The 27818-nt window shown below is 59.7% G+C and overlaps 1 protein-coding gene across 5 annotated transcripts; it reads left to right on the forward strand.

Annotated features, from left to right (window-relative positions):
- Positions 1-867: 867 nt before the first annotated feature.
- LOC135309594 (diacylglycerol kinase beta-like) lies at positions 868-27621 on the forward strand. 5 transcript variants are annotated; one of them, XM_064435711.1, is made up of 25 exons: positions 868-1256; positions 6634-6895; positions 8971-9047; positions 9949-10045; positions 10834-11073; positions 12186-12356; positions 13067-13116; positions 13675-13749; positions 13832-13951; positions 14862-14979; positions 15248-15336; positions 15676-15792; positions 15905-16003; positions 16134-16247; positions 16329-16402; positions 16487-16561; positions 16653-16738; positions 16934-17023; positions 17354-17514; positions 18591-18655; positions 19491-19581; positions 22002-22203; positions 23256-23376; positions 23466-23526; positions 24955-27621. In XM_064435711.1, the coding sequence occupies exons 2-25, from the start codon at positions 6829-6831 to the stop codon at positions 25051-25053; spliced, it is 2559 nt and encodes an 852-aa protein (XP_064291781.1). In that variant the 5' UTR covers positions 868-1256; positions 6634-6828; the 3' UTR covers positions 25054-27621. The 5 variants fall into 5 exon arrangements, with proteins under 5 accessions (XP_064291781.1, XP_064291780.1, XP_064291782.1 ...); XM_064435710.1 differs by having other exon boundaries at positions 870-1256; positions 9949-10114; XM_064435712.1 differs by lacking the exon at positions 868-1256 and having other exon boundaries at positions 6817-6895; positions 8971-9031; positions 9949-10114.
- The last annotated feature ends 197 nt before the right edge of the window (positions 27622-27818 follow it).

Consider the following 27818-nt stretch of genomic DNA (forward strand, 5'->3'; position numbering starts at 1 on the left):
GGATTCATCACTCTCAGCATCCCAGCCAAGAGCCCCAACCCACCTCTCTGGGGTCCCAGCCAGAAGAGAGGGAGGGACGGTGGGGCTGGGGCTGGAGAGATCCCCCACACAGAGCAGGAATGTCATCTAGGATTGGCACAGCGAACAGCTCTGGCTGTGGAAACCTGCTCCTGCTTCTCTTAAGAAAGTTCAGTCCCAGCTGTCGGTCCCCTTGTCCTGCTTTTTTTGAAGTTAGAGAACTACGTGCATGGATCACGTCTCTAATTAATATAAATATAGCGAAACATAAATAATAGACATGCCTGAAATAGTGTCACTCCCAAGCAGGCAGGCAGACGCGTCATGGAAAGAAAATAAAAATGCTTTTTATCTGTTTTGGCATTTTTTGTTTGTTTGTTTTCAGTGGTTTGTTCTGTTCCTGAGGAAAGAGCAACCTTTGCCATGGGTGAAACTGTTTGAAAGTGAGAGACCGAGGTGTAGGGGGAGGGAAGGCCCGAGGAAGAGTGAAATGGGGACTGGGATGGGGACAGAGACGAGGATGGGATGAAGATATGGCTGGGGACAGGGATGGGGATGGGGACATGAACGAGAATGAAGACGGGGACGTGTGAGGGGATGGGTACAAAGATGGGGACAGGGCTGGGGATGGAGACAGGCACGGCGACAAGGACGGGGAGCGTGGGGGCTGCGGGGCAGTGTGCGTGGTCACCGGGAAGCGGGGAAAACCCTGCCGCCGCGGGGAGGTGGGAATTCATCACGAACGAGTTTTATCCTGGAAACCCGTCTCCCGTCTCCCGTCTCCCGCCTCCCCCGCAGCGGCTGCTCCCGCCCCGGCGCTCCCGGCGCTGCCCCGCGCCCGGCGAGCGGCGGGGGCGCGGTCGGGGCCGCCGGGCTCTTCCCTCCAACAACTCCTCCTCCTCCTCTTCGTCCTCCTCCCGCTCCCGGTGCCGGCGGAGGCGGGCGGAGCGGCGGGGCGGGCCGGGCCCGTTCGCATCCCCATCCCCATCCCCGCCCCGCCGCGGGAGCGCCGGGCTGAGCAGCGCTGCCGGCACCGCCAGCCCGGAACCGCCGGGCTGAGCAACCCTGCCCGGAGCTGCCAGCCCCGGAACCGCCGGGCTGAGCAACCCAGCCCGGTACCGCCGGTCCCGGAACCGCCGGGCTGAGCAGCCCTGCCGGGCATCGCCGGTCCCGGAGCCGCCGCCGCCGCCGGAGCGCCCCGGCCGGTCCCGCCGATGGCACCGCGCTGCCGCCGCCAAGTAAGGGGACAGCGGCGGGGGGACGCGGGGCTGGGCGGGGGAGGCGGCAGCGCCTGTGGGTTCACCCCTTTCGGTCGAGGGTAACCCCCCGATCCGCTCGGGATCCCCACCCCACGCGGGAGCGGCTGGGCAGCGCACATCGATCCCCGTGTGCTGCCCTGGGAGCCAGGGCCAGCCCTGAGCCCTTCCCGGGCCAGCCCTGAGCCCTTCCCGGGCCAGCCCTGAGCCCTTCCCCGGGCCAGCCCTGAGCCCTTTCCTGGCCAGCCCTGAGCCCTTCCCGGGCCAGCCCTGAGCCCTTTCCTGGCCAGCCCTGAGCCCTTCCCGGGCCAGCCCTGAGCCCTTCCCCGGGCCAGCCCTGAGCCCTTTCCTGGCCAGCCCTGAGCCCTTCCCGGGCCAGCCCTGAGCCCTTCCCGGGCCAGCCCTGAGCCCTTCCCCGGGCCAGCCCTGAGCCCTTTCCTGGCCAGCCCTGAGCCCTTCCCGGGCCAGCCCTGAGCCCTTCCCGGGCCAGCCCTGAGCCCTTCCCGGGCCAGCCCTGAGCCCTTTCCTGGCCAGCCCTGAGCCCTTCCCGGGCCAGCCCTGAGCCCTTCCCCGGGCCAGCCCTGAGCCCTTTCCCGGCCAGCCCTGAGCCCTTCCCCGGGCCAGCCCTGAGCCCTTCCCCGGCGGCTCCGGGAGCGGTGCCGGCGCTGGAGCAGTGGGGCAGTGCTGGGGTTTGCGATCGGGGATCCCCCTGTGTGGCTCCACTCCTGAGGAAGCTTCCCGAGGGGTGGAGAGAGGGCAGCGTAGCCTTGTCTGCAGGCTCAGGAGGATGGCAACCAGCCCCTAAAGCAGCCCGGGGGGTACAGCACCCTACAGCACCCTACAGCACCCTACACAGCCCTACACCACCTTCACTGGTGTCTCAGCGTGTGTTGGTTCTCAGGCTGCCTATAAAACCACCCGTCCTTTGGCAGGGCAGAAGAACAGCCCGATCCAGCTGTTCCTGTGTGTTGCCAGGCTGGAAAAGCTCGTTAGTGCCTTTCTTGTTAAGTCAAAACTGCCGGGGCCGTTGGCTTTGGAAGGCTTTGGCAGGGCTGAGGCGGCGCTGGTGTGGCTGGCCCGTGCAAGGGGGCTGGATGTGACTTGTTCTGCAGGTTGTGTTGGGGATGAAAGGGGAGAATGCCTTTCACAGGTACCAGGAAGCAGCGTTATCCTGCACAAGGTGTGGTTGTAACCCACGGGACTCGTGGCCATAGGATTCCTGCAGGGACAGAGAGCCAGGGCTGCCATCTGACAGGTTTGTAGGTGTCCTGGAGTCCTGGGCTTACATGTGCAAGGTGATGGAGGTGGGATCCTGGGGTGGATCCGGGTCCTTAGGCTGCAGGCCCAGCATTTGCTGCCCTGTCTGGAGAGGGAAAGGGCTTTTCCATGAGACAGGGTCTGGTTTGACTGGGACCTGCAGGGGCGATGGCAGAGGGAAGGGTCTTGCTCCAAAGGTATCCAGGCTCAGATCCAGTCTGCTCTGAACTCAGCCAGCAAAATTATTCTCTAAAAATCCAACAGCAGTAAGTCAGGAAGTTGTTGGTGTCTCTGGGGTATGAGCTGTGCTGGCCCTGGCTGGTGGGCGAGTTCCAAGGGAGGCTGTGCTGGGTCCCCGCTGTCACAAGGTTGAGCCGAGCTCTCCCAGCAGCCAGCTGGGAGCTGGTACAGCCACAGCCCAGCCCTGGGGCTGGAGAGCTGGCTACAGCCACCCACCTGTCCCTGTGTCACTGAGGGGGAGAGCACGGATGCTCTGGGCACCCCTGCCAGCGCCTTGTGTCACCCTGGTGCCACGAGGGTGCTCGGCCTCCTGAGCAAAGCTGGCATGGGGTACCTGGACAGCGTGCCTTGCTCTGTGTGGGTGATGGTCAAAGGGTCAGGGGAATGTGTAGACAGCAACAGGTTTGGAGAATGGAAAAAGCCAATCCCGAGTGTCCTCCCGGGCTGGCACAATGCAGGAAAGCGCCTTCTCCTGTCGCTGCAGAAAATAGTTTGAGCGTGACTTGGTTGGGGTTTGTTTGCTGCAGTGGGACAGGAGGGATTTATACTCCACCCACCGCCTCAGGGGCCTCTCCCCATCCAACACGAAAATAGGCTGATCTTTCCAAAAGATGGTGGGGGAGGCCTGGAAAATGCCATTCCTGCAGGGACCTGCCACGCTTCTGCCCCAGGAGATGTGGCACGTGACTGTGGCTTCTGCAGGCCCGGGCAGGGAGCAGGGACCAGCCCAGCATGGTGCAGTGCTGCCAGGGAGCCACAGCCTCTGCACGTGTGTGTGTGTGCTCAGCAGCAGCCTTGCCTCCTCGTGCCACCTCCTGCAGCTCGAGGAGATGATGGTTTTCCTTCCCAAAGGGCGAGCGGAGCAGAAATCTCCTGCAGGGCAGGTGCTGCAGCCCCATGCACGCGTTCCTGTGAGGCTGATGGGAGGCTGGAGGCTCTGCCAGCACCTGGAGGCTGCCAGCCCGTTGTGTCTGGTTCTGTGCCCCAGCGTGGGCAGAGCTGGTGCCCATCAGCAGCTGTGGCCCTGAGGGACCAGGTGGGTGGCAGTGGAACACGGTCTCCCGGTGCCACGGTGTGCCCAGAGCACTGTGCTGTGGGATGAGGAGCTGCACTGGGCCTGGGGGCTGCTGAAGAGGCTCCAGACAGGGACGTGTGCCTGGGAAAACAGCTCCTCTGCCATCCCATTGCTGCTCCTGGGATTCCCCATCCCCGAATAACACGGACAGCCCTTTGTTAGGGACAAGGACCTGTGGCTTGGTCCTGCCACATGTCCAGGCTCCACTTCCCACAGGGGGCTGGCCCGTGGCTAACTCCAGCCTGGCTGATGTATTTCAGGCCCTACATGGCCCTGGCTCCCACGGAGCTGTGCCCATGGATGCTCCCAGCAGCACCTCCTCCATCCCTGGAGGAGATGGAAGGAGGTCCCACGCAGCTCCCCAGAGCTCCAGCACTGCTTGCTCCCGCGGGAAGCTCTGGGAGGCCCCAGGGTCCCCCCTGCCCGTCCTCCCCAGCCCTGAGTGATGCCAGGCCGGTGCCCAGGGAGCAGGGAGGGGAGAGCAGAGGGGCCGTGCCCGGTGAGCGCCTCCAGGCAGGGTAATCCGGTGTTATTTGTAACACTAGTAGGGAGCTATTTTTAGAGAGAGGCAAATTTGATTTAATAGAACATAATTTGCCGCTGACAATTCAGAGGGCGGCCAAACGAGGAGCAGCTGGATTCCTGAGGAGGCTTTTTCCTGCCCTTCCTGAAATCCGAGGCTGACGTGCCAGGAGTGGCATTTGTTATTCCAGCAATTGCTGGGGGAAAGCCCCTTGGGATGGCCCAATTAGCTGTGCTTTGCTTTCCTTCTGGAGCTTTGTGCCACCCCATCACCCGCCGTTAAAAGAAGCCAGGGATATTTTTGCTGCCCTCAGTGCCCCCAAAATTCTCCAGGGAGCTGGAGCCAGCCAGCTCCCCCCCTTTGCCTTTTCTTCTAGCTAGTTCTGCACTCTCAGCCTCTCCTTGGATAAGTTTAGGATAAAAAAGAGGTTCTGATCAAATCAAACAGCTTGTGTGCCAGGAAACACGGAGTCTGTGTGTGTTCCTGGGCATTTCTTACAGACTGAGCTTTTCCGGACCAGCCTTGGAAGTGCTTTGGGATAAACCCCTCATCCAGGGCAGGAGCAAACACCGCGTCCTTGCTTGTGCTTTCAGCACGATGAAGATCCCCACAAAAGCAAAGCCACTGTGGGAAGACATTGGGTTGCTCTTCCCTAGCCACAGCACTGCCGTGTCCAGCCTGTCCCCAGCTGGTGGCACAGAGCTGCCAGGACGAGCTGGGATAGTCACAGGCTGGGGTGAGGTTCCGTGGGGCTGCAGGGCCCCGGGGAGGGTGGGAAGGTGAGATTTCCCCCAGGACTGTGTGTTATCCCACCAGGAATGCCGCAGGGCAGGGCAGTGAGGGCACTGCTCCCTGTGCTGGGACAGCCCTCGCTCAGCCCCTGGGCAGGAACAGGATCTGCTGGGGTCCCCAAGCATCTGCTGGGGTCCCCAAGCCCCACAGCCCTGCAGGGAGCCTCAGAGGCAACCAAGAACTCCCAGGCCATGGAACAAGAGCCCAGTGGCTTTGTCCTTCCAGGAGGAAAGAACTGAGCAGCACTAGGAGGGCTGTGCCACTGAGCTCTAGCCAGGGTTTGGTGGGCTCCTCTCCGTGTGCAGTCACTCCCTGCAGCTGGAGAACCCCTTGGCAGCCATCCAGGCAGATCTCAGCCCCGTGCTGTTTCCTCAGGGGTCACCGTGTTCCTCACTGCCCCAAGGAGGGTTTGCTCCTTCTCTGCCAGCACCAGGCTTTGCCCCTGGAACCATCTCAGCGTTTTCAGCAGCTGAATACACAGCCAGAATAGCGTTAGTACAGAAATGTGGGTGAAATCCTGAGGATGGGGGGCTAAGTGACTGCTCCTGGTGCACCCCCATGTGTGACTGTCCCTAGGGACCCTGTGTGGGGTTGGTGTGGCACGTGGGACCTGAGGGCTCCCCAAAATTACTTGTTCCTCTTAATCAAAGGTGTTTTTCTGTGAATGGAAAGGTGCATCCAGCTGGGGGATGTGGGTGCTCCCCAAGCATCATTCCAGGTCCTGTGGTCTTTCCCAGCTCATCCTTGCTCTGCTTTCTCCAGTCCATCAGCTTAGGCTGGTGGAAACTGGGAGCCAACATTTAGCAGGGAAACAGCCCTAAAATGGAGATCAAACTCCTTGGAGAGCAACCACCTCCTCCAAATGCTGCCCTTTGCCTGATGACCAATTTGGTTAAATGAAAAAGACTAAAAAAGCCTATAAATGGGCGGGCTGGAGAGGGCCCTTTGGTCAGGGTTTATCTGTGGCACAGGTTTTTCCCTTGCATAGGTTTTGACTATAGATTTTCATTTACAATGATTCTCTGGAAGTAAACACCAGCTTCAGAGGTGCAGGAGTACACTGGAAGTTTCTACTCTCTTGCATTCCCTGCCTCCAGTTTTTGCATCTTCTTTAAATAGTCCTGCCCTTCCTTCTGCTCCCCTTGCTGGGTTCCCCTGGGAAATGCTGGGGGTGACAAGTTCCTTTCCCTGCCCAAGGTATTTGCTCGACCTCTGCCAGCCACATCCTCTGGCCAGGGAGAGTTGTGGCTGGCAGAGGAGCTTCCCCAGGGCCACCAAGCCCTGAGAATGTCACCAGTGAGGTGCCCTGTGTCCTCCTCACTGCAGCCCACAGGCTCTGCTCTGATCCCCCACATCTGCAGTGGGGCAGAGCACCCTGGCACCCCATTTCCACTGCTCACACACCCCAGGGACAGCAGGACCCCGTCTCTGCCTCCTGCTGACCCCCTCCTCTCTCTGTCTGTGCCCTGCAGGCAGAAAGGCGCTGAGCAGTGCCCCGAAGCTCTGGGCTGGTTCCCCACAGGCTCAGCAGAGCCATGCCAGCAGTGCCAGAGCCGCCCGTGCCCCGCGCCGCGCCGATGTGACCGAGCTCTGCCTGGGACCTGTGGCACTGAGGCTGGCACCGACGCAGTGGCTGGCGGCCCCTGCCGTGCCCCTGCTGCCCAAAGATGAGTGATGGCATGTGGATCTCGCTCAGCCCCGCCGAGTTTGCCCAGCTCCAGCAGTACACGGACTGTGAGTACCCCGGGACGAGGAGAGCGGCTTGGATGAGCTCAGAAATCCTCTTGATCTGTGCTGGATTTTTGTCCTGCCTTTCCTTAGTGTCCTCCTGGAAAACTGGGTGATTCCTTAAGATTTTGGGAAAGCCCCTGACCCCTCAGCCTGGCTGGCTGGGGTCCCGTGGCTGCCTGGATTGAGCGGAGCTTTGGGGGCTGCACACGTGAGCTGGGCTCAGTCCGTCTGAAGGCGGCCGGCTCCCACGTTCCTAGCAGAGTGAAATGCCAACCAGGAAAGCAGACTGGCTTTTCCCAAACACACAGAGCTGCTCCACAGCGTGCTTTGGGCTGCCAGCCCTCTGCGGTAATTTTCCTTAGTGCTTTTGCAGAGCAGCGCTGTGCTGCGGCTGCTGCCGAGGAAAGGAGATTTGCAGCAGCACCAAAGGGGTCCTGGAGCTGGGAGAAGCTGGAAACAGAGCCTGGGTGAAGCCCAGAGGTCCAAAACCAGGTCTTTGAGGTCCTGCCTGCCAGAGAGCTGGAGTGTGGGCGTGCTTTTTGCAGCAGGGGATGGAGAAGCGGTGCAGCTCGTGAAGGTGCTGAGAGCAGAGCAGGGTAGAGCAGGAAAACCACAGGGTGGAGGGAGAAGGGGTGCAAAATCACAAAGGTGCTGCTTTGCAGAATTGGCATGGCCCTGGGGTGAGCAACTGAGAGCCAGAGGGGACACGGTGAGCTCTGTGAGGCTGTCCTTGGGGACACTGCACATCAGAAGGTGAGGCTGGGGACAGGTTCCTCATGGTCCCCAGTGGGGCCGTGCTCCTGCCCACCAGCCACAGACTCAGGCAGGGCTGCTGGCAGTGTCCCTCTCTGCCTCTCATTCTGCCTTTCTGGAGGATGATGGGCTTTGCTTTCCTGAATCCCAGACCATGGAACACCATCTGTAACGCTGGACTCAGAACACTGATGGCATCTTAGTTTCACTAACCAAAGTGTGGCCAGCAAGGCTGCAGCAGGGGCAGCTGCCTTCTCCCCTGTAGGATGGCTCAGCGTGGGCTGGGGAATGAGATTTGGGGCTCCTCTGAGAGGGCCAGGATCCCTCTCCTTGAGTGCCCCAGACAGCTGTGGTCCAGTGCCAGGTTCTGTCCCCTGCAGAGGGCTGGGGGGATCAGAGCCAGCACAGCCCCCACGTGGAGAGAGGATTTCCCACTAATTAACAAGGCTGGTGTGTCTGAGAACCTTTTAATTGCACATGTCCAGGGAGGTGTGTGAAGGTGAGGGCTGAATGTTCACTCACCTTGATCTTTTTTTCTGCTTTTCCCCTTTTTTTCCTGCCTTGAAATGATGAATGTCCCTCCAGACACTCCAGCCTTAAGGACACTCAGCCAGAGTGTCTTTACTGCTTGTGTGGAAGTTTGCATGGACAAATCCAGTGACAGGACAAGAAGGAATGGCCACAGGCTACACTAGGGGAGGTTCAGATTGCATAGTCAGGAACATTTCTTCCCCAGAACTGTAGTCAAGCACTGACCAGGCTGTCCAGGGCAGTGGTGAAGTCACCATCCCTGGAGGTATTTCAAAGCCCTGGAGATGTGGGACATTTCTATCTTTGTGCTGGTCAATGGTTGGACGTGATGATCTTAGAGGGCTTTTCCAACCTAAATGATTCTGTGATTCTATGAATACAGTTCTATTTCTCCCTCCTGGAGATACCAGTGGGCAGCCCAAGGGATGAGTGGCCGTGCCAGGGGTGCCAGCAGCCACCTGCAGTGGGCAGGGACATGCAGGGCGTGCTCAGCACACCAGAGCAGCTGGGACTGGAGTGTGATCACGCCTTCCTTGCTTTGTTCTGGGTCTGTGTTTATTTTCATACTGGCAGGAGGAAGTTCTCTGTGTATGTAAAGCTCCCAGGCCAGCTTTCCATATCTGCCCTGCCCTCTGAAGGTGGAAGGGGAAGCAGGGCATGGCTGGCCTCTTCCAGGCATGGAAGGATCCAGAAACTGCACATGCAGCAGCTAAACCCCTCTGCACCACCCTGCTGGTGGGTGACAGGGGCAGCCCAGCGGGGCCATGCTCAGCAGGGTGCCTTTGTCTCCCCAGACTCCACCAAGAAGCTGAAGGATGTTCTGGAGGAGTTCAATGGGGACGGCGTCCTCTCGAGGTACAACCCCGAACAGGTACGGCCCTGTGCCCCGTGCTGCTGGCAGCTGCCAGCCCCCACAGCTCCCCCAGCCCAGCTCCCCCCGCTGGGAGCAGCCAGGAGGAGCCAGGGCTGCCTGCTGGCCCCCAGCTCTCCCCAGTTTGCACCCAGGACTTGATTCCTTGGCCATCCCCAGACCGCGCCCGCTGCACGGCCATCCCACCCCTCCCTGCTTTTGGGTGGCATTGCCTTGCCAGGAACAATCTGGGAGGGATTTACTCTCCCCCTAAAAGCAAATGACTTGGCCAGCATGGGGACGGGACAGCTCTGTGCCCTCTTGCTCTCCTCCAAAGAAGGCTGGGATTGTTTTTTCCAAGTGGTGCTTTCAGAGGAACCTGTTGGTGTGCCAGCAGGACAGAGCTGTAATCACTGGAATCAAGGCAAAATGAGAAAAAAATCAGTGGGCTGAACATGCAGGGGAGGGGCACAAAGGTACCTTGTTATTCCAGGGCACCACAGGACCCTCACTCCAGCTGGGGCCACAAAAGCCATGGAGGAGTCATTGCCTCACACAATGGCAATGCCCAGCAGGGGAGGAGTGGGCACAGAGTCCTAGGAGGAGGATATCCCCATGGGGCTGGGCTGGAAAGTTCCACTGCTCTGCCCTTCCCTGCCACTCCCCCAGCTCCTGCCCTGGCTCTGTCCCTGCTGCCAGCCCTGCTCACCTGGCCCAGCCACTGGCACTGGGCACTTCTGGCCCTGCTGCCTCTGGGTCCCTTCAGGTTACTGCAGCCACTGGATTTGGGAAAGCAGCACTTTTGGGGAGGGCTCTGCAGCTGATGGGGGGCCCAGGGCATGCAGCCCCACTGGCAGCTCTGCACCCTCATGGTGACCTGGGGCACCTCCATCCTCCTCCTCCTCCTCTCTCTGCTCCCCAGCCCATCGACTACGAGGGCTTCTGCCTCTTCATGAAGACCTACCTGGAGGCTGATGTGCCTGAGGAGCTCTGCCAGCACCTCTTCACTTCCTTCAAGCGTAAGATCTGCCAGGCCTCCCCCGAGAGCCAGCAGCAGAGCCCTGGAGTGGCACAGCCCAGCACCCTGGGTGAGCCAGCCCTGCCACCCAGCTGGGCACGGGGCACCTCAGCACGCCGGGCTTGCTCCCACACTGCCCACAGGAACGGAGGTTGGGGGGTGGCACCTGCAGGGGTGGCACCTGAAGGGGGTGGCACCTGATGGGGGTGGCATATAGACAACCCCATCTGTGGGATGGGTTGCCAAGGCCCTGTGCAGCTCCAGGGAGGGATTTCTCCAGGAGGCAATGGCACCTGCCCTTTCCTCTGCACAGTCAGAGCCTGAGTCACTCTGTCAGCATCTCTGTGCAGGCTGAGGTGGCCTGTGCCTCTGTCACAGGTGCTGGTGCAAGCACCACCCTGCACTAGCTGCCCCCAGAGCAGGCTGTGTGTGCCAGGCACCAGCTCTGCCTCCAGCCCTTCCCGGGTGGATTCGTGGCTCGTGGAGACATCTGCTGAAAGGACTATAAATTGCAAAGGGAAAGGGAGAGCTGGTGTTCTGGCTGGTGATGAGGAGCACATCCTCCCTGCCTGCTCTGTCCATCACCCAGGGCTGTGAGCACTGCTGGGCTGGGCAGGAGGGTGAGGAGCCACCTCTGGTGCCCCTCAGAGAGCCCTGGGGCTGGGATGCCAGGGCAGAGAGGCACGAGGCTAGCAGAGAGCACCCAGGGCAAGCAGCCAGCACCAGTTCCTGCAGCAAGGGGCATGGACACCCTGGTGTCACACTGCCCTTGGGCGTGTCTGCTTGCAGGGATCAATGGGAAAAGCCTTCGAAGTGCTCTGGGACGACACACTCCCGAGCCCAAGGGCTGCCACAGCAACACAGCTGAGCCCCAGCCAGCATCCCTCACCCTGGCTTCGATCCCCAATGCCTCCCCCAGCTGGTCCAGGTCGTCCTCCCAGAAATCCACCACTGGCACCACCTCTGCCCACAACTCCTCGGGCTCCTCCAAGATCTCCTCCGTGTCCCTGCTCAGCCCTCAGTCACCAGGTGAGCTTGGCTGGGGCTGCACAGGGGGACTGGGGCAGTGACAAGCCCTCCCCAGGTTCTGCTCAAGTCCCCAGCGTGGTGGCAGTGACCTCCCAAACTCAATGGGTTCCTGGCTTCTTGACACCTTTGCTGGCAAACTTGAGCTACAGATCCCATCCCACAGAGCCCCCATCAGTCGGTGTCTCAATTACCTGGCAGCATCTTGTAGGGAGGGGGAGATGGGGCAGAGGGTCACAGCTGCCCCTTCCCCAGCCCCTGCCAGCCCCCGAGGAAGGGCTCCTTTTCCAGGAGCATCCCTCCTGCCATTGGCACGGGCACCAGTGAGCGTGGGCTGTCCTGGCACCCTGGCAAGCTGCCCTGCTGCCCACTGAGCTTCTCCCTCCTCTGGTGGGTGCTTGTTCCCACCAGGACACGTTTCCTTGGGCTCCAGCTGCCCGTCCTGCCCACAGCTGCAGTGATGGAGGTGTGGCAGTCTTGTATTTGTGAGGACCCCCGTGGCAGGGAGGAATGATGAATCTGACTCCATGTTCTCAGAAGGCTGATTTATTATTTTATGATCTATATTATATTAAAGAATACTGTACTAAAGAATACAGAAAGGATATTTACTGAAGGCTAAAAAGATAATAATGAAACTCGTGACTCTCTCCGGAGTCCTGACACAGCCTGGCCCTGATTGGCCAAAGAGTGAAAACAACTCCCAGCAGAATCCACTGGAACAATCACCTGTGGGTAAACAATCTCCAAACACATTCCACATGAGCACAACACAGGAGAAGCAAATGAGATAAGAATTGTTTTCTTTTTCTCTGAGGCTTCTCAGCTTCCCAGGAGAAAAATCCTGGGTGAAGGGAATTTTCACAGAATGTGAGTGCTACAGGAGTCTGCACCCCAAGGACTGAGTGGCACTGCCCAGCCCTGAGCCTGTGATGGCACCCAGCCCCAAGTGCCCTTCTAATGCCCATTCCTGTGTCCCCTCTGTGTCCCAGCCCTGGCCCTGTGGTGTCACTCAGTCCCACACCAAATGGGTCCCTCCCAGAGTCCCCACGTCCCACCTGGTGACATTCCTGCTCCAATGTCATCCCTGCGTGTGGCTCTCTCCCTGCCCACAGGCACGAGGAGCGTGGAGAAGAGGTTGCCCTTCAGCCTGAGGAAAGGCTCCAGCTCCCTGAAGGCCACCCCTCCTCCTCCTCCCACCCCCGTGGCCCAGGTGGTGCACCTGAAGGACATTGTGTGCTACCTGTCCCTGCTGGAGAGGGGACGAGCAGAAGACAAGCTGGAGTGTAAGTGTCCCCCTGGGCTCACGCCGTGGGGAGGGGGACCAGGGGCTCAGGTGGCGCCTGCAGGGGGGTCTGGCTGCTCCTGTCCTCTTGGGAAAACCCCTCTGCATCCCCTTCTCTCCTTCCTGGGTCTTTACTGCTTGTGTGGACGTTTGCATGGACAAATCCAGTGACAGGACAAGAAGGAATGGCCACAAGCTACACTAGGGGAGGTTCAGATTGGATAGTCAGGAACATTTCTTCCCCAAATGGGTAGTCAAGCACTGACCAGGCTGTCCAGGGCAGTGGTGAAGTCACCATCCCTGGAGGTATTTCAAAGCCCTGGAGATGTGGGACATTTCTATCTTTGTGCTGGTCAATGGTTGGACGTGATGATCTTAGAGGGCTTTTCCAACCTAAATGATTCTGTGATTCCATGAATACAGTTCTATTTCTCCCTCCTGGAGATACCAGTGGGCAGCCCAAGGGATGAGTGGCCGTGCCAGGGGGTGCCAGCAGCCACCTGCAGTGGGCAGGGACATGCAGGGCGTGCTCAGCAGTGTCTGCCCAAGGGCAGTGATTCTGCACAGCCCTGGGTCACATCTCAGCCTGGCTGAGCCAGCACGGTGCTGCTCCCACCCTGAAGCTCCAGCAGCCTGGAACAGGGTGTCTGGGGCAGCCCTGGGTGCCTGGGGCTGGGCTCTCATTATCAGCAGCTTCTCTCCTCCCTGCAGTTATGTTTCGCCTCTACGACACCGATGGAAATGGCCTGCTGGACAGCTCGGTGAGCCTTCCCTTGGCACAGGGAGCAGGGCTGCTCAGGGGGCTGGAAACCTGCCCACTGCCCTGCTGGGGGGCTCCACAAAGGGGCAGGGATATGGGAAGGGAGGAGGAAAGCAGCAGCTGGAATGCAGAGCTGGGGAATCACATGGTATCCAGCAGGAGCTAGGAAAAAAATCCACCCACCAAGAACTGTAGCACTACATCAGGTCGTGGTATTTCAGGGAAGAAAGAAATCATGCACAGCTCCTTCTCCTATGATGTTTTCTCTTTGTTCTTTGGGTATTGGCCATGAAACCTGCTGCAAATAAAATCTGGTTTATCAGGATAGTTCTTCTCGAGGAAAACCCATTACAGATTTTCTTGCTGGTTTTCAGAGCAGAAGGCCCTGGAAAAAGAAGGAGCACCCACTGAGGACTGGGATGTTGCTGCCCCTCCTGTGTGGGTGGGACTGGGGTAGCCTTGGGCATCTGGGAATGCAGACTTTGGGGTCTGGGGGTGGACACTGTGCTCGTGCCTGGAGCCATCCCTCACGCCGGGCTCTGCTCTCTGTGTTGCTCAGGAGCTGGACCGCATCATCAACCAGATGGTGCACGTGGCCGAGTACCTGGAGTGGGACTCCACCGAGCTGAAGCCTGTGAGTGCTGGGGGCTGCAGGGGCTCTCAGCCAGGCCCTGGGTGGCATCACTGTCACCCACCACGTCTGTGCCCCCCTGCAGATCTTGAAGGCCATGATGGAGGAGATCGATTACAACCACGACGGGACGGTGACGCTGGAGGAGTGGATCCGCGGTGGCATGACCACCATCCCCTTGCTGGTCCTGCTGGGGATGGAGACTGTGAGTGTCCCTGAGCTCCAGCCTACCCCCAGCAACCCACCACGCACTCACACAGCCCCACATTGTCCCCCAGCCCCTGCTGACACCCCCACCCTGCCCCCTTCACCCCCCAAATCTTTCCAAGTTCATTTTTGAGCTGCTGTGCTCAAGCAGGCTGGGCTTGCTCCTTGCTATTGCAGTGCTCTCCAGCTGGATGAACCTTTAATCAAAACATAAGATGAGTAGGTCACAGTCACAGCTGCCCCTTGCCCCAGCCCCTGAGGAAGGGCCCCTCTGCCAGGAGCATCCCTCCTGCATCTTAGATTCCTAAAATGGCATCTCCTCGTGTAGAGTGAGGCTTAAAGAGCAAAGGTGGGGTTGTTGGCACCCCCTTTATTTCTCTGTCTTGTTTTTTCATCCTTTTGGTCTTCATTTCTTTCAAGTGCATCCCTGGCCATCAGGTAATAATTTGCAGGGAAAGATGGTTTTGCTCATGGTGCCCATGGTTCCCCTGGAGAGGTGGGGTGGGGGGACAGGATTTCTGGCAGGAAAAATCAAGAAAGCAGGGAATGTTAACTGGCTCCTGCAAAGCACTCATGCCTGGCCCCAGATGAAGAGGTTTGTGCTTTTGTCACCCCATGGTGGCAGTGGTGGCTTGGCCCCAAATGTGAAGTCACCTTTCTGTCAGCTGCCAGGATCTTCCCTGTGGCTGGGCTGTGCCAAGGTCTCTGGGAGCTGGACATGCCCAGGGGGTGCAGTGGCAGGGGGAGCTCCAAGAGAGAAGGGGAATAGGGGGAGCCCATGATCCCCTCAGGAGCAAACTCCCAGAAACACCATGGGGTTTTCAGGGGAGGAAAAATTGATTAAAATGATGGGCTGAGGGTGCTGGGACTCTGCAGTGACCTCCACCCTCCACTCTCTTGCCCTGCAGAACGTGAAGGACGACGGGCAGCATGCCTGGAGGCTGAAGCACTTCAAGAAGCCTGCCTACTGCAACTTCTGCCGCACCATGCTGCTGGGCGTGCGCAAGCAGGGCCTCTGCTGCTCCTGTGAGTGCTGCAGCCTCGCCAGAACGCTGCACTGCCACACTGCCACATCCACTGGGGCCCTGGGCTGCGAGGGTTGGTCCCTGCTAGGGCTGAGCCCCGTGGGTGCTGCAGGCTGGTGGGGAGGGGGCAGTGGTGCTGACCCCTTTCTTGGTGGCACTCGGGGCAGCGGTGCCCTGCTGGTGTTGGGGTAACAGCTGGACTGAAAGGTGTGACAGGGCTTTTCAAACCTGAATGAGTCTGTGGCTCTGTGGTTTTTGTCTCTCGCCAGTCTGCAAGTACACGGTCCACGAGAGGTGTGTGTCCAAAGACATTGCTTCCTGCATCAGCACCTACGTTAAATCCAAGAAAAACACAACTGTGAGTAGGCAGCTGCTGCATTTCTGAGCCACTGGGTGTCCTGGCTCCTTGGTCTCCTGCTCTGCTTCCCCATGGCTTCTTCCCCTGGGTTTTGCCCTCACATCCTGGGCAGCAGCTCATGGGCACTCCCAGCATCCAGGCCTTGCAGGATGCACCCCATGCCCAGTCCCCAGGCACCCACACGACCCCCAGCTCCAAGATTTGCTGTGGCACTACAGAGGTTTGGATCAGCAGCATCCCTGCAGGACAACCTTCCAAAATCCTGATGGACACCCTTAGCAGGAGGGAGGGCCCTGTGGGTCAGTGGGTGCTGTGCCACGGTGTCCCCGTGCCTTGCAGGTGATGCAGCACACCTGGATCGAGGGCAACTCACCTGCCAAGTGTGACAGATGTCACAAGAGCATCAAGTGCTACCAGGGCATCACTGGCCTGCACTGTGTCTGGTGCCAAATCACGGTGAGTACCCAGGGCTGGGGCACACCCACAGTGCCTGCGTCGCCAGGCTGGGCTCCTGCTCAGGGGAGGGCAGCTGTCCTCTGCTCCACATCCCTTCCTCCCACCCCTGCAGCTCCACAACAAGTGTGCCTCCCACGTGAAGCCAGAGTGTGATGGGGGCCCTCTGCGGGACCACATCTTGCTCCCATCCTCCATCTGCCCCGTTGTCCTGGTAAGTGTCCCCCTTTGCCCTGGTGGGTGTCCCCCTCCTCGCTGCCAGTGACAGGGCACTGCTGTGCCTCCCCTGGCTGCTGGCACTGCCTCTCGGGCAGCGTGGGCATCCAGGCCTTGGTTCCCCAAAGGACAGGCAGTCCCACTGCCGGCGCTCGGAGAGCGACTCCCCTGCCAGCACCAGCCCCGAGGACAGCCAGGCCTTCAAGTTCAACTCCACCACGGTGGATGGGCAGGGGCTGCAGGTAGGTTCTGGGTGCTGCAGGTGAGCTCTGCCACCGAACTGCACAGCTGAGGGATTCACAGCTGCCTTTTGTGCCCCCCAGATCAGCCCTCAGCCCGGGACGCACCCGCTCCTCGTGTTTGTGAACCCCAAGAGTGGAGGAAGGCAAGGGGAGAGGTAGGTGGGGTCCTGCCTGGGAGCAGCTGCCCCTCCTGGTGTGGGAATCGCCTTCCTGGCATCCCTGACTCTCTCCCTTCCCAGGGTGCTCCGGAAGTTTCACTACCTGCTCAACCCACGCCAAGTGTACAACCTGGACCGGGGCGGGCCCACGCCAGGGTATGGAGCTGCTGCAGGGGGTCCTCTGCCCCCCCCCACCGGGCCCTGCTCTCCCAGCCAGTCACCCCTGCTCTCTCCTGGCTTTCCCCAGGCTGAACTTCTTTCGGGACACGCCGGATTTCCGTGTGCTGGCCTGCGGAGGGGACGGCACGGTGGGCTGGATCCTGGACTGCATAGGTGAGCGAGGCACAGCTGTGCTCCTGCTCAGCATCACCACCTCCATCCTGGGAGATCTGCCACGGATCCCCCAGGCAAAGTGGGGTGGTGATCCTGCCGGCAGCATCATTCCAGGCTGCTGGCTGAGGAGGGACATGGAGGGCAGCAGGGGATGAGCCCTGCCAGCCCCACCCTCTCTTGTCCCTTGAACTGCAGACAAGGCGAACCTGGTGAAGCACCCCCCGGTGGCCGTCCTGCCCCTGGGAACGGGCAATGACCTCGCTCGGTGCCTGCGCTGGGGAGGAGGTGAGGAGGGGCCAGCAGCGCCCAGGGCATGGCCGGCCCTGGGGAACCTCCAGCACGGCCATCCCCAGGGGAGGGAGGGCTCCCGGGCTCCTGGCATGCAGTTCAGAGCTGCTTCGAAGCCTCTAACGCCTTCCAAAAAGAGCAGCTGCTGCTTTCAGAACCCTCCAAGGCCAGTTCATGCCCAAGCTTTTCCATTTGGAGAGCCCTGCCATGAGCCAGGATCTCTGCCACTGCTCAAGAACGTGCCACAGCAGCACCCCCGAGTGCTTGGCACTGGCTAGGACACGGCCGTGCTCCCCCTCATCCTCCTTCATCCTTCATCCCTTCCAGGCTACGAAGGAGGCAACCTGATGAAGGTGCTGAAGGACATAGAGCACAGCACAGAGGTGATGCTGGACCGCTGGCAGATCGACATCATTCCCACAGACAGGGAGGCCAGCGGGGACCCCGTCCCATCCACCATCATCAACAACTACTTCTCCATTGGGGTGGTGAGTTCCGTGGGGCAGGAGTTGGTGTCTCCCTCCCTCTTCCTCCTTGCTCACTCTCCCAACCTCCCTCCATCTCCTGGTTTTTTTTTTGTTTCGTTTTTTTTTTTTTTTTCTGGTTTTATTGTTATTTATAAAGGCAGCACCAAGGTACATAAGCAGGTATGGGATCTCTACCTTCCCAGCAGGAATGTTGCAAGAATGAGTGTGAAAGGAGCTTAAACAGGATTCAGGGAAGTGTGGGGTGCCAAAGACAAGGACACCCCACCTGCCAAGATATCAGCAAAGCCCTGCTTTGGTGTTTGGACCCAGGTGCCATAGCAGCACCCCCGAGTGCTTGGCTGTGCTCCCTTCATCCTCCTTCATCCTCTTTCCCTTCCAGGCTATGAAGGAGGCAGTCTGATGAAGGTCCTGAAGGACACAGAGCACATTTTCCTGACCTGGGGAGGTTGGGGAGCTTGGGGAGGATGCCAGCCCCGTGCCATGGGGGTCAGTCCTGAGAGCAAGAGTGTTTTGGGGAAAGCCCTTCTCTTCCCAGGGGCTTGCAGCATTTTTGTCCTGTCCCAGGGGTGCCACCATGGCAGGGGTCACTCACCTGCAGCACTGCAGGATGCTTCTGGCCTCACACTGGCTCCTGCTCGTGCAGGTGGCATTTGGTGGCAGCTCCTGAGCTGGGCTCAGACACCCCCACTCTGCACAGGGAGAGGCTGTGATGAGTTCCAGGAGAGCTGCCACCCTGCCAGGGCAGCTCTCGGGGTGCAGGGTTTTGGGGTGTCCATTGGATGCCTTTCCTCCCCTCTCATCATCCCCTCCATGCAGAGCCCCTGTGATGAGGGAAGGAGGCCAAGTGCCTCACTAATTATGTCTCCCCTAACAAGCTTTGGGACTGAGGCTCCCTCCACCACCCTGGGCCGTCAGTGCCACCCTCAGTGACACGCTGTCACTGTGCCACAGGGACCAGTGGCAAGCATGAGGAGCTGAGCACCCCTCCCCTGGCCCGTGCCCGCACAAGGCACAAGGTGTGGGCTCTGGTCCTGTTTCTGTGCTGTGCCTCTGATGTCTCTGTGTGTCCCCCACAGGACGCCTCCATCGCCCACCGCTTCCACATCATGAGAGAAAAGCACCCTGAGAAATTCAACAGCAGGTGAGGGGCTGGGGGGACCCCCTGCCACTGCCATGCACCTTGCCAGAGGGTTTGGTGTTTGGCCAGCCTTAGGGGACAGGCAGGGCCTGCAGCAGCCAGGGTGGGGGTCCAGGCAGGCGTGCTGGGGGTTTGGGGTGTTTCTTGGAGTCCCCTGCCGTGTGGCAGGCTGCTCAAAGTCAGCCACACACCCAGTTAGGTTCATTCATGCTTCATAATTAGTGTGGAATTCCAGGACAGGCAGGAGCAGGCCGGGCAGGGAGGGCAGGGCAGGCTGCAGCTCGTTGCTGCTGTGCTCAGGGTGCACGGAAATGGGGTGGTGGCAGCAGGAGCTGGGGCTGGGACCCCCATTCCTGCTTTAGAAATACCTGCAAGAAAAATCCCTGCATGCCCTCAAGTCATTTCCTCTTGGATTACAGCCTCTCCCAGCTCACAGCTCCCCCTCAAAGCCTGGCTCAGCAGCTGATGCAGGGAATGAGCCGCGGTCAGGGCTGCTCAGCAGGGTGCTGAGGCTGCTGAGGCGTGGGACATCCCCTCCAGAGAGTGCCGTGTCTCTTGACAGCACATCCCATGCCTAGGGAGCACCCAGCACCCCCGTCTTCCCCCTCTGATGGGTGTCAGAGCCACCCTCTGACAGCCCCCAGCCACACCCTGCTCCCACCCCACAGCTCCCTAGGGCCAGCATGCCAGTGGTCCCTCTCCACAATGGCTTGTGTCCTCATCCATGGCTCGTGTCCCCCTCACAGCAGCTCCCTTCAGTCTCTGGCAGCCCCTCCTGCTGCTGGCTGGGGCAAGATGCTGCTTCCAAGTGGGATAGTGACAAATTTCTGTGCCCCAGGATGAAGAACAAGCTGTGGTACTTCGAATTCGGGACATCAGAGACCTTTGCAGCCACCTGCAAGAAGCTCCACGACTATGTGGAGGTTGAGGTGGGTTTCCTGGCGTGGTCCCTGGCTCTAGCCATGGCACAAAGGCTTTTTGGAGCTATGGACCCCTCAGCTGTTTGAGGAGAGGGTGCCACCGTGGCTTTGACCCCACACTGTGGCAGGAGGACAGGGTGGCTGGCTTATTCCACCACACAGTGCTTGCTACAAAGGCAGCCAGCTGTGGGCAGAAGAATAATCCTGTATTCCCCACTTCCAGCTGTATTTGAGAGCATGCCTGGAACATTCTCCCTGTAAATTCTGAGCTGCTCCCAGCCCTCATTGGATGACATGGAAACAGCCTTTAATTAGAGCTGGGAGGAGGGCCCGTGGTTGCTAAGAGTGCTGTCACTTCTCTGTGCTGGGGATTTGGGCTGTAAACTTCCGTCTCTCCCTATCTCTGGATAATCCACCCTTTTATAACTTAGGCTGGAGGGTGAGGGGAGAAAATAACGCTTGCAAGAGGTGCTGGTGGTGGGCACAGAGCAGAGCTGGCCCTGCAGATGTGTGGCCACGGGCAGGGGGATTTTGATGCCTGCTTCTATACAGGGAATTTCTTCCCTTCCCAAAGCCTGGGGTGTGTAGCTGCACCCTTGGGAACTTGTGGGAAGGGGCAGGACCAGCATTACAACCATCCCACCCCCTTCCCCGTCCGTGCTGTGCTGTCCCAGGGTGGATCAAAGTCCGTGTTTGTGGAGTTGACTGCTGCTGGAGATGGGCACGAGGTGCCCCCCTGCTCCTTCTGGGGTGCTCCCCACCAAGTGTGTGCCCCACGGCCAGGAAAGGGTTAATCCCCCAGCGTTTGAAGTTGAAAGCAGCCGCCTGTCCTCCCTCCAGCTCCCAGGCAACTGTCAGCCTCGCAGAGAAATAGCAGTTTTGTTTTGGAAATTGGCACTCGCTCCCCCCTACAACTCCTGGAAATGAATTTGCTTTTTCCCCCAGCTGCAAATCTCTCCTCGCAGCCTGGCTGCCAGCGCCGTCAGCTGCCCCAGCTCAAAGGGCCCTTTGTGGGGAGGGCTCTGCTGCAGGATCCAGCACCGGGCAGGCGTGGGCAGGAGCAGCCTCCTGCAGCATCCCAGCATCCTGACTGCTGGCAGCCAGCTCCCTCCACCCCATCCCAGCGAGGCTGGGCAGGTGGGAAAGGTGCCTAGGGCTGGGGATGATGCTCGAGGTCTGTCCAGCCTTGAGCTCTTTCCTCTTCCTACAAATCACAATCTCGTCACCATGTATTGAGAAGGAAGGGATTAACATCCTTTCCAAGCTTTGGAGAGACAGCTCTTCCCTCCCAAACCAGAAGATTCCTGCTTTTTTGCTTTCAAAGTGAGGCTAAAAATAAGATCCTGCAGCACCAGGGGAGGCAGGAAGGATCTGACACGTGGAGGTGTGAGCGCCCAGCTCCTCAAACACGGGGCTGCTCTCCTCAGCACGGGCCAGAGGGGTGGGAAAAATGAGCTCCAGACCTTTGTTCAAGGAAAACAGCCAGAACTGGAGCAGCAGAAGGGGCTTATTAGCCCAATTCGTTCCTCTCAGCACAAGAAGTGAGGGCAGAGGTGCCTTTGCATCACCAAAATGCAAGGAAAAAGCTGGGCTGGGATTTGCTGAAGCACAGAGTGGCAGGTAAAGAGCAGATGCCTCAAGGAAAATAGGAATATTTTCTAAAAATTCAGGCTGGATGGAGAAGTGGCTGCTTTCACAGAGGTATTTAGGAAGGGGATCCGTGTCTGGGTAGCGTGAGAAGATCTGAAGTTAAGAAATGCATTTCCATGGCTGTTGCTTTCAGTTCTGTGGGAAAGCTGCAGGCCATGGATATTTTAACTTTTACAGGGAATTTTCAGCTGAGGCAGTCCTGCTGCATGACAGTGAAGCCTGGGATGCCAGTTCTGTGTGCTGTGCTGTGCTTTGCTCTCCAAAACCTGACATTTTTCCCTCTGACACCTTCCCCTCATTTCCTTCCAGCCTTTTTTCTACTTTCCAAATGACACTTGAAGACAAACTGGTTTGAGCTACATTTAGGGCAGCCAAACTTTCCAGTCCTTTGGAGTCAGTTTGGATGGAAAAGGGGGAAGGCAGGTGCTGGAGCTCCTTGGGTGGCAGCTGTTTCAGGGTCAAGGTGGTGTTGCCTCCTGTTTTGGGTGACAGCACCGAGTCTAGCCAAGGTTTTGTGTGTGCTCCTCCAGGAATTTCCTTTTTTGAAACTGCCATTTTGGACTTGTGGCAAAACTCCTGTGGAAGCAGAGGGGAGAGCAGCACAAGGAGCTGACAATAATTCTAGGGAAAAGTGAGGGGGGTGTTTGCATCTCCAGCTGTGGCCACTCTGGAGCTGCCAGTGTCCCCTGGAGACCATCCAGTGTCACTCTGTGCTGGGGAGAGGAGGGGGCTCCGTGGTGGGCACAGCTCCCCCCTGACACCCCCCATGTACCTGGCAGTGTGATGGGACCCTGCTGGACCTGAGCAACACATCCCTGGAGGGCATTGCTGTGCTCAACATCCCCAGCATGTACGGGGGCTCCAACCTCTGGGGAGAGACCAAGAAGCAGCGTGGCTACAACAGGCTGGGCAAGAAGGTGCCAGAGAAGGTGCCAGGCACGGTGGTCACCGATGCCAAGGAGCTCAAGTTCTGCGTGCAGGGTGAGTGGGGGGCACCAGGGGAGTGTGGGGTCAGCACAGGGGCCCTGGGCAGCCAGCAGCACTGCAGGAGCTGGGATCAGCTCCGTGTTTTTTGGGGTGACCCTGCTGTATGGCAGGGGAAGAGCTGGAGCCCAGCAGCAGAGCTGGCACTAAGGGCTTTTGTCAGCACCTTGCCAGGCTCCAGCACAGCGCTGCCAGCCTGGATGTGGGGTTTGGGAGCAGCAGCTGAGCCCAGCTGGCACTCCCACCCACTGCTGAGGCCACCAGGGCCACCCCCGTGGGCAGGGACAGCCCCAGGTGCTGGCAGCACTGCCCAGGGGGAGCAGTGGGGTCGAAAGCAGACAGCAAAACACACAAAGTGCCTGGGCTGTGCACCCAGCACCCCCACAGCCTGGGGCTGGGCTGGCAATCAGCCCCCCAGAGCAGCAGAGTCACAGCCCTGGCTGTCACTGTTCCTTGCTGCAGGAGCCAGTGGCAGCAGGGAGTGGGTTCAGGGCAAGCCAGTCCCAAAGGGACTCAGGGGACAGCAGGGTTGGTGCCCTGGGGACAGCCCCACTCTGGGTGGGTGAGGGAATGGGAGGCTCAGGGGATTCCTCGGGGCTGATAGGGGTGGGTGTGCAGGGGGACCCCGGGGCAGAGAGCTGTGCCAGTGTCAGGTGGCCTTGCTGAAGAGCAGGCTGAGCTGTGACAAGAGGCCATACCCTGGCATTTGACCAGATATTCTGCCATGTTTGCTGGCTTCTGGGGAGCTGCACACCCCAGGGCACCCAGGCAAGGGTGCCATCACTTCATACACTGCAAACAAACAGTGCAAGGGCTGCTGGGGTCTGGGCTGGCACCATGCAGGTCCAGGTGCTGTTTCAGACTTTTCCTCCAAAGATTTTGGCTAGCAGCATTGCCCAGTGCTGGAAACACCTCAGGACACAGAGGACATCAGGATAAATCCCCTCAGTGCCACCAGCCCTGCTGTGCTGGCCCTGAGGTGTCCAGGGAGGGCAGAAGGAGGGGGACACCTGGGCATGGGGGAGCAGCTCAGTCCCTGTGTCCTGCAGACCTCAGCGATCATCTCCTGGAGGTGGTGGGGCTGGAAGGCGCCATGGAAATGGGGCAGATCTACACGGGGCTGAAGAGTGCGGGGAAGAGACTGGCGCAGTGCTCCTCCGTCGTCATCAGGTATTTCATTTGTCCCCTTGACACCGAGCGCCCGAGCAGCGGCGAAACCTGACACGCGTGTCACCGCCTGCCCTTCTGTGTGCCTGCAGGACGAGCAAGCTGCTGCCCATGCAGGTGGATGGGGAGCCCTGGATGCAGCCCTCCTGCTCCGTGAGTGCCAGCGAGGGGCAGCGGGGCTGGCAGGGCTGGCATGGGCAGCGGGGCATGGGGATGGGCAGCGGGGGTGGCAGCACAGCAGGCTGGGACAGCCTTGGCTCCTGCTGGCAGAGCTGCTGGGTTTGGGGGAGGATGGAGCTGGGTTTGGGAGGAGGATGGAGCTGGGTTTGGGGGGAGGATGGAGCTGGGTTTGGGAGGAGGATGGAGCTGGGTTTGGAGGGAGGATGGAGCTGGGTTTGGGAGGAGGATGGAGCTGGGTTTGGAGGGAGGATGGAGCTGGGTTTGGGGAGAGGATGGAGCTGGGTTTGGAGGGAGGATGGAGCCGGGTTTGGGAGGAGGATGGAGCTGGGTTTGGGAGGAGGATGGAGCTGGGTTTGGAGGGAGGATGGAGCTGGGTTTGGGAGGAGGATGGAGCTGGGTTTGGGAGGAGGATGGAGCTGGGTTTGGGAGGAGGATGGAGCCGGGTTTGGGAGGAGGATGGAGCTGGGTTAGGGGGGAGGATGGAGCTGGGGTTGGAGGGAGGATGGAGATGGGTTTGGGAGGAGGATGGAGCTGGGTTTGGAGGGAGGATGGAGCCGGGTCTGGGAAGAGGATGGAGCTGGGTTTGGAGGGAGGATGGAGCTGGGTTTGGAGGGAGGATGGAGCTGGGTTTGGAGGGAGGATGGAGCTGGGTTTGGGAGGAGGATGGAGCTGGGTTTGGGAGGTGGATGGAGCTGGATCTGGAGGGAGGATGGAGCTGGGTTTGGAGGGAGGCTGGAGCTAGGTTTGGAGGGAGGATGGAGCTGGGTTTGGAGGGAGGATGGAGCTGGGTTAGGGGGGAGGATGGAGCTGGGTTTGGGAGGAGGATGGAGCTGGATCTGGAGGGAGGCTGGAGCTGGGTTTGGAGGGAGGATGGAGCTGGGTTTGGAGGGAGGATGGAGCCGGGTTTGGGGGGAGGATGGAGCTGGATCTGGAGGGAGGATGGAGCTGGGTTTGGGGGGAGGACGGAGCTGGGTTTGGAGGGAGGATGGAGCTGGGTTTGGAGGGAGGATGGAGCTGGATCTGGAGGGAGGATGGAGCTGGGTTTGGAGGGAGGATGGAGCTGGGTTTGAGGGGAGGCTGGAGCTGGGTTTAGGGGTGGCTGCTGCTCCTGCTGTTGGTGGCCTCAGAGCCCAAGCAGCTGTGACTCCTTGCCCTGCACACATGGCACACCCATTTCTGCTGGGCACAGCAGCATTCCTCCCTGTGGGACCTGCAGCAGGGTCCCCTGCCATTTCTCCTTTTGCATTCCCAGCACTGCCTGGCTGTGATTCCAGAGCTCTTCACCCCGGTGCTGAGCTGCTCCCAGCTTCTTGGGGTCACTCCTGAGGGTCCTGGGGCTCGAGGGTGTCTGGGAGGGCTCAGGACCCTCTTCCTGAGCTGGGTTTTTCTACTTCTTTGTAGGTCAAAATTACACATAAAAGCCAGGTGCCCATGCTGCTGGGACCCCCCCAGAAGAGCAGCTTCTTTTTCCTGAAGAGGAGGAGCAGAACTCGGGATTAAAGCATCACCCAAGGACCCCCAGCCTGGAGCACTGAGCATCCCAGCCACCTGCCTGATGCAGGCTCCCCAAATCCCCACCCCGTGGTGGGCACAGAAACTTCCCCTCCAAGCCCACGGGGGATTATTTGTCCTGGGAAGGTCTCGTAGGCTCCTTCCTGACCACAGAAGCATCCTCTGAAGCTGGGATGGAAGAAGGGGAGAAGGCAGGCTGGCGTGCAGTGAGCACATTTGCTGGAGCAGCACTAGGACTGGGATTTTTTCCCCCCCTTTATTTAAATACCCTCCAGCCAAGCTGCCAGTGAATGTGCTCCTGAGGCAGCACGAAGCTCCACTTATTTATTTATCCTCCTCCTGAAGACCACTTGATGTCTCAGTGCACTGGCTTTGTCCCCCAGCCCTTGCAATGGGAGGAATTATTTATTTCCTCAGCCCAGAGGAGCCATCTCAGCCCCTCACCTCTGTGCTGTGGGCTTTGGGAGAGATGCAGAGAACCATTGCTGCCAGCCCAGTGAGCCACGAGCTGTGGGACAGGCTGGGGACAGACAGTGCACAGGGACAGGCCTGGGGTGGGTGGGAGGAGACTGTGTTTTTACAGGGAAATGGCAAAAAAAGGGATTTTGGGGGGAGCAGCCCCAGCTCTGGGCTTTGCGTTCATATTTATGTATTTATTTAGCAAACTTTGGACAAAAAAGGGACTCTGGGGGCCACCTTTTTAGGAGCCCAGATTGGACACAGACACCACCTCCCTTCTCTGCTGGCTGTCCTCCATGGCACCTCCTTCCACGTGGACTTTCCTCTCTCCTGAAGCCTGCCAGCCTCTCCTGGAGGCTGGAGACCCTGGGGACACACATCCAGAAACTCTTCTCACTTGGAGGTGTCCCCAGCACCTTTTACACATTCCCAGGCTGTGCTCTCCCTGTGGGACAGGTGCTGCCCCTGGTGCTCCAGGGAGTGGGGCAGGGTGGCTGCACCTCCCTGTCTGTAGGGCCAGCTCTCCCCACAGCCCTCTCCAAAGCCAAGAAGCCTCACAGGTGCTGCCTGCACCCCCTGGGATGCACAGGCAGGCTTTGCTGGCATCACCCATGGATGGACAGAGCAGGGGATGCAGATTCTCTCCAGGATGCACAGGGACCAGAAGACAGATGAATGCACAGAGTTTGTGGTGGCCTGGATGCCCTCCCAGCAGCCAGGAGCTGCCAAGGCTGCCCCTGGGAAGGGCTGCTGGCTGCTTCTGCAGTCACCCAGTGCCTCCAGCAGTGGGCCTGCATGCAGGCTCCAGCCACATCCTGAATTCAGGCTGCTCCCCTGGGCTGCTGGAGGCTCCTGGGTGTGCCCCGTGGGTGTCACTGCAGGCAGGAAAACTCCTGCTTGTCCCCTCTGCGTCCCTGCACGAGCCACCCTGTCCTCCCCAGTGCCCACTGAGTCCCTGCTGATGCCGCAGCTCCCCAGGCAGTGCTGCCAGCCCTGCTCAGAGTGGCTGGAGGGGACCTGTTGGTGACCTGTGTGCACAGGCAGGCGTCACCGCGGTGTGCAAACCCACCCTCTCCTCCTCCTCCTCCTCCTCCTCCTCCTCCTCCTCCTCCTCCTGTCCCCCAGGGCAGCTGCTTGTGAGTAGCCAGGTGAAAGAAGAAGGAGCAAGGCCAAACAAAGCCCAGGTGCCACCAGCCAGCTGCCTCCATCTCCCCAGCCCACTGCCAAGGGCAGCAGTGCCTCACAGTGAGTGCAAATCCACCTCAGCCACCTGCAGGAGGGTGGCACTCTGTGGGATGGCAGCACACGGGGGCAGCAGGTTTGGTTCTGCTTCCCTGCCCACTCAGCCTCCAGGCAGGTTTTACCCCAGGGCTGTGGTTTTCTGCTCCTTGCCCCCGTCACGCTGTGCTGGCTCTGGGCAAAGAGCAGCCCTGGGCTCTCTGCTGTGGCTGGCAGAGCTGGGGGAGCAGGAGGGCACTGTGCCCGTGCCTGCACCCTCAGTGCCAGGGGAGAGCAGCTGAAATCCAGGGGTGGACGCCCAGCCACGTCCTGCAGGGCACAGGGAGCCCAGGGCCACCCCTGTGGGACGGTGGCACACCAGCAGCACTGCCAGGCTCCAAGCCAGGTGTCCCCTCTGACGGCCAGGAGCTGCCCCCTGCCCCTGCCCCAGCTCCAGCCTGCCCCCACAGTGCCAAGGGCATGGTCCAACAGGGCTGCAGCTCCCACCTCCCCAGTCTGATGGTGCAAAAGTCCCGAGGCCAGGGGCCCCACAGGGCTGGGCCTGCACCCCAGCTGTCCCTGGCTCCGGGGAGGAACAAGCCATGAGGGGCACGGGAGGCCTTCATCCCCCGCTCCCCAGTGCCTCCCAGTTCAGCCCAGTCCCCACGGGCGTGGGACGGAAGCAGACCCCCAGGCGAGCCCCTGGGCGCTGCTGCCAGTGCTGCAGGGGGGTCCCTGCGAGCTGGGCACCCCGGGGCTCAGCCCCGTGTCCCTGTGTGTGTGTGTAGCCGTGGTTGCCTGCGTGGTGTCCGTAGCGTAGCGCGTGTTGCCGTGTACACCCGGGCTGTGCCTCCAATAAAGATGGTCATGAGCTCCTCAGCTGCTCCCTGGGCTCATCCCTGGCCGGGTGTGGCCCTCTGGGGACTAAAGGAGGCAGTGCCCACTCCAGGCTGCCGGGGCTGAAGGGGTGCAGTGGCAGCAGCGTGATGGAGTGGTGCTCACTGGGAGCTGCATCCGGCTAAATTTGGAGCCTAAAAAAAAAAAAAAAAATTTTTTTTTTTTTTTTTTTCATCAGT

The sequence above is a fragment of the Passer domesticus genome, chromosome 11 (assembly GCF_036417665.1).
Source record: "Passer domesticus isolate bPasDom1 chromosome 11, bPasDom1.hap1, whole genome shotgun sequence".
Lineage (NCBI taxonomy): Eukaryota > Metazoa > Chordata > Aves > Passeriformes > Passeridae > Passer > Passer domesticus.

Excerpts from the sequence above, each read along its gene's own strand:
- LOC135309594 (XM_064435710.1), top strand. The coding sequence starts at position 6,829 with ATGAGTGATGGCATGTGGATCTCGCTCAGCCCCGCCGAGTTTGCCCAG. Across the intron at positions 13,750-13,831 it reads ACTCCACCGAGCTGAAGCCT|ATCTTGAAGGCCATGATGGA; the intron begins GTGAGTGCTGGG and ends GCCCCCCTGCAG. Across the intron at positions 16,248-16,328 it reads TGGATGGGCAGGGGCTGCAG|ATCAGCCCTCAGCCCGGGAC; the intron begins GTAGGTTCTGGG and ends TGTGCCCCCCAG.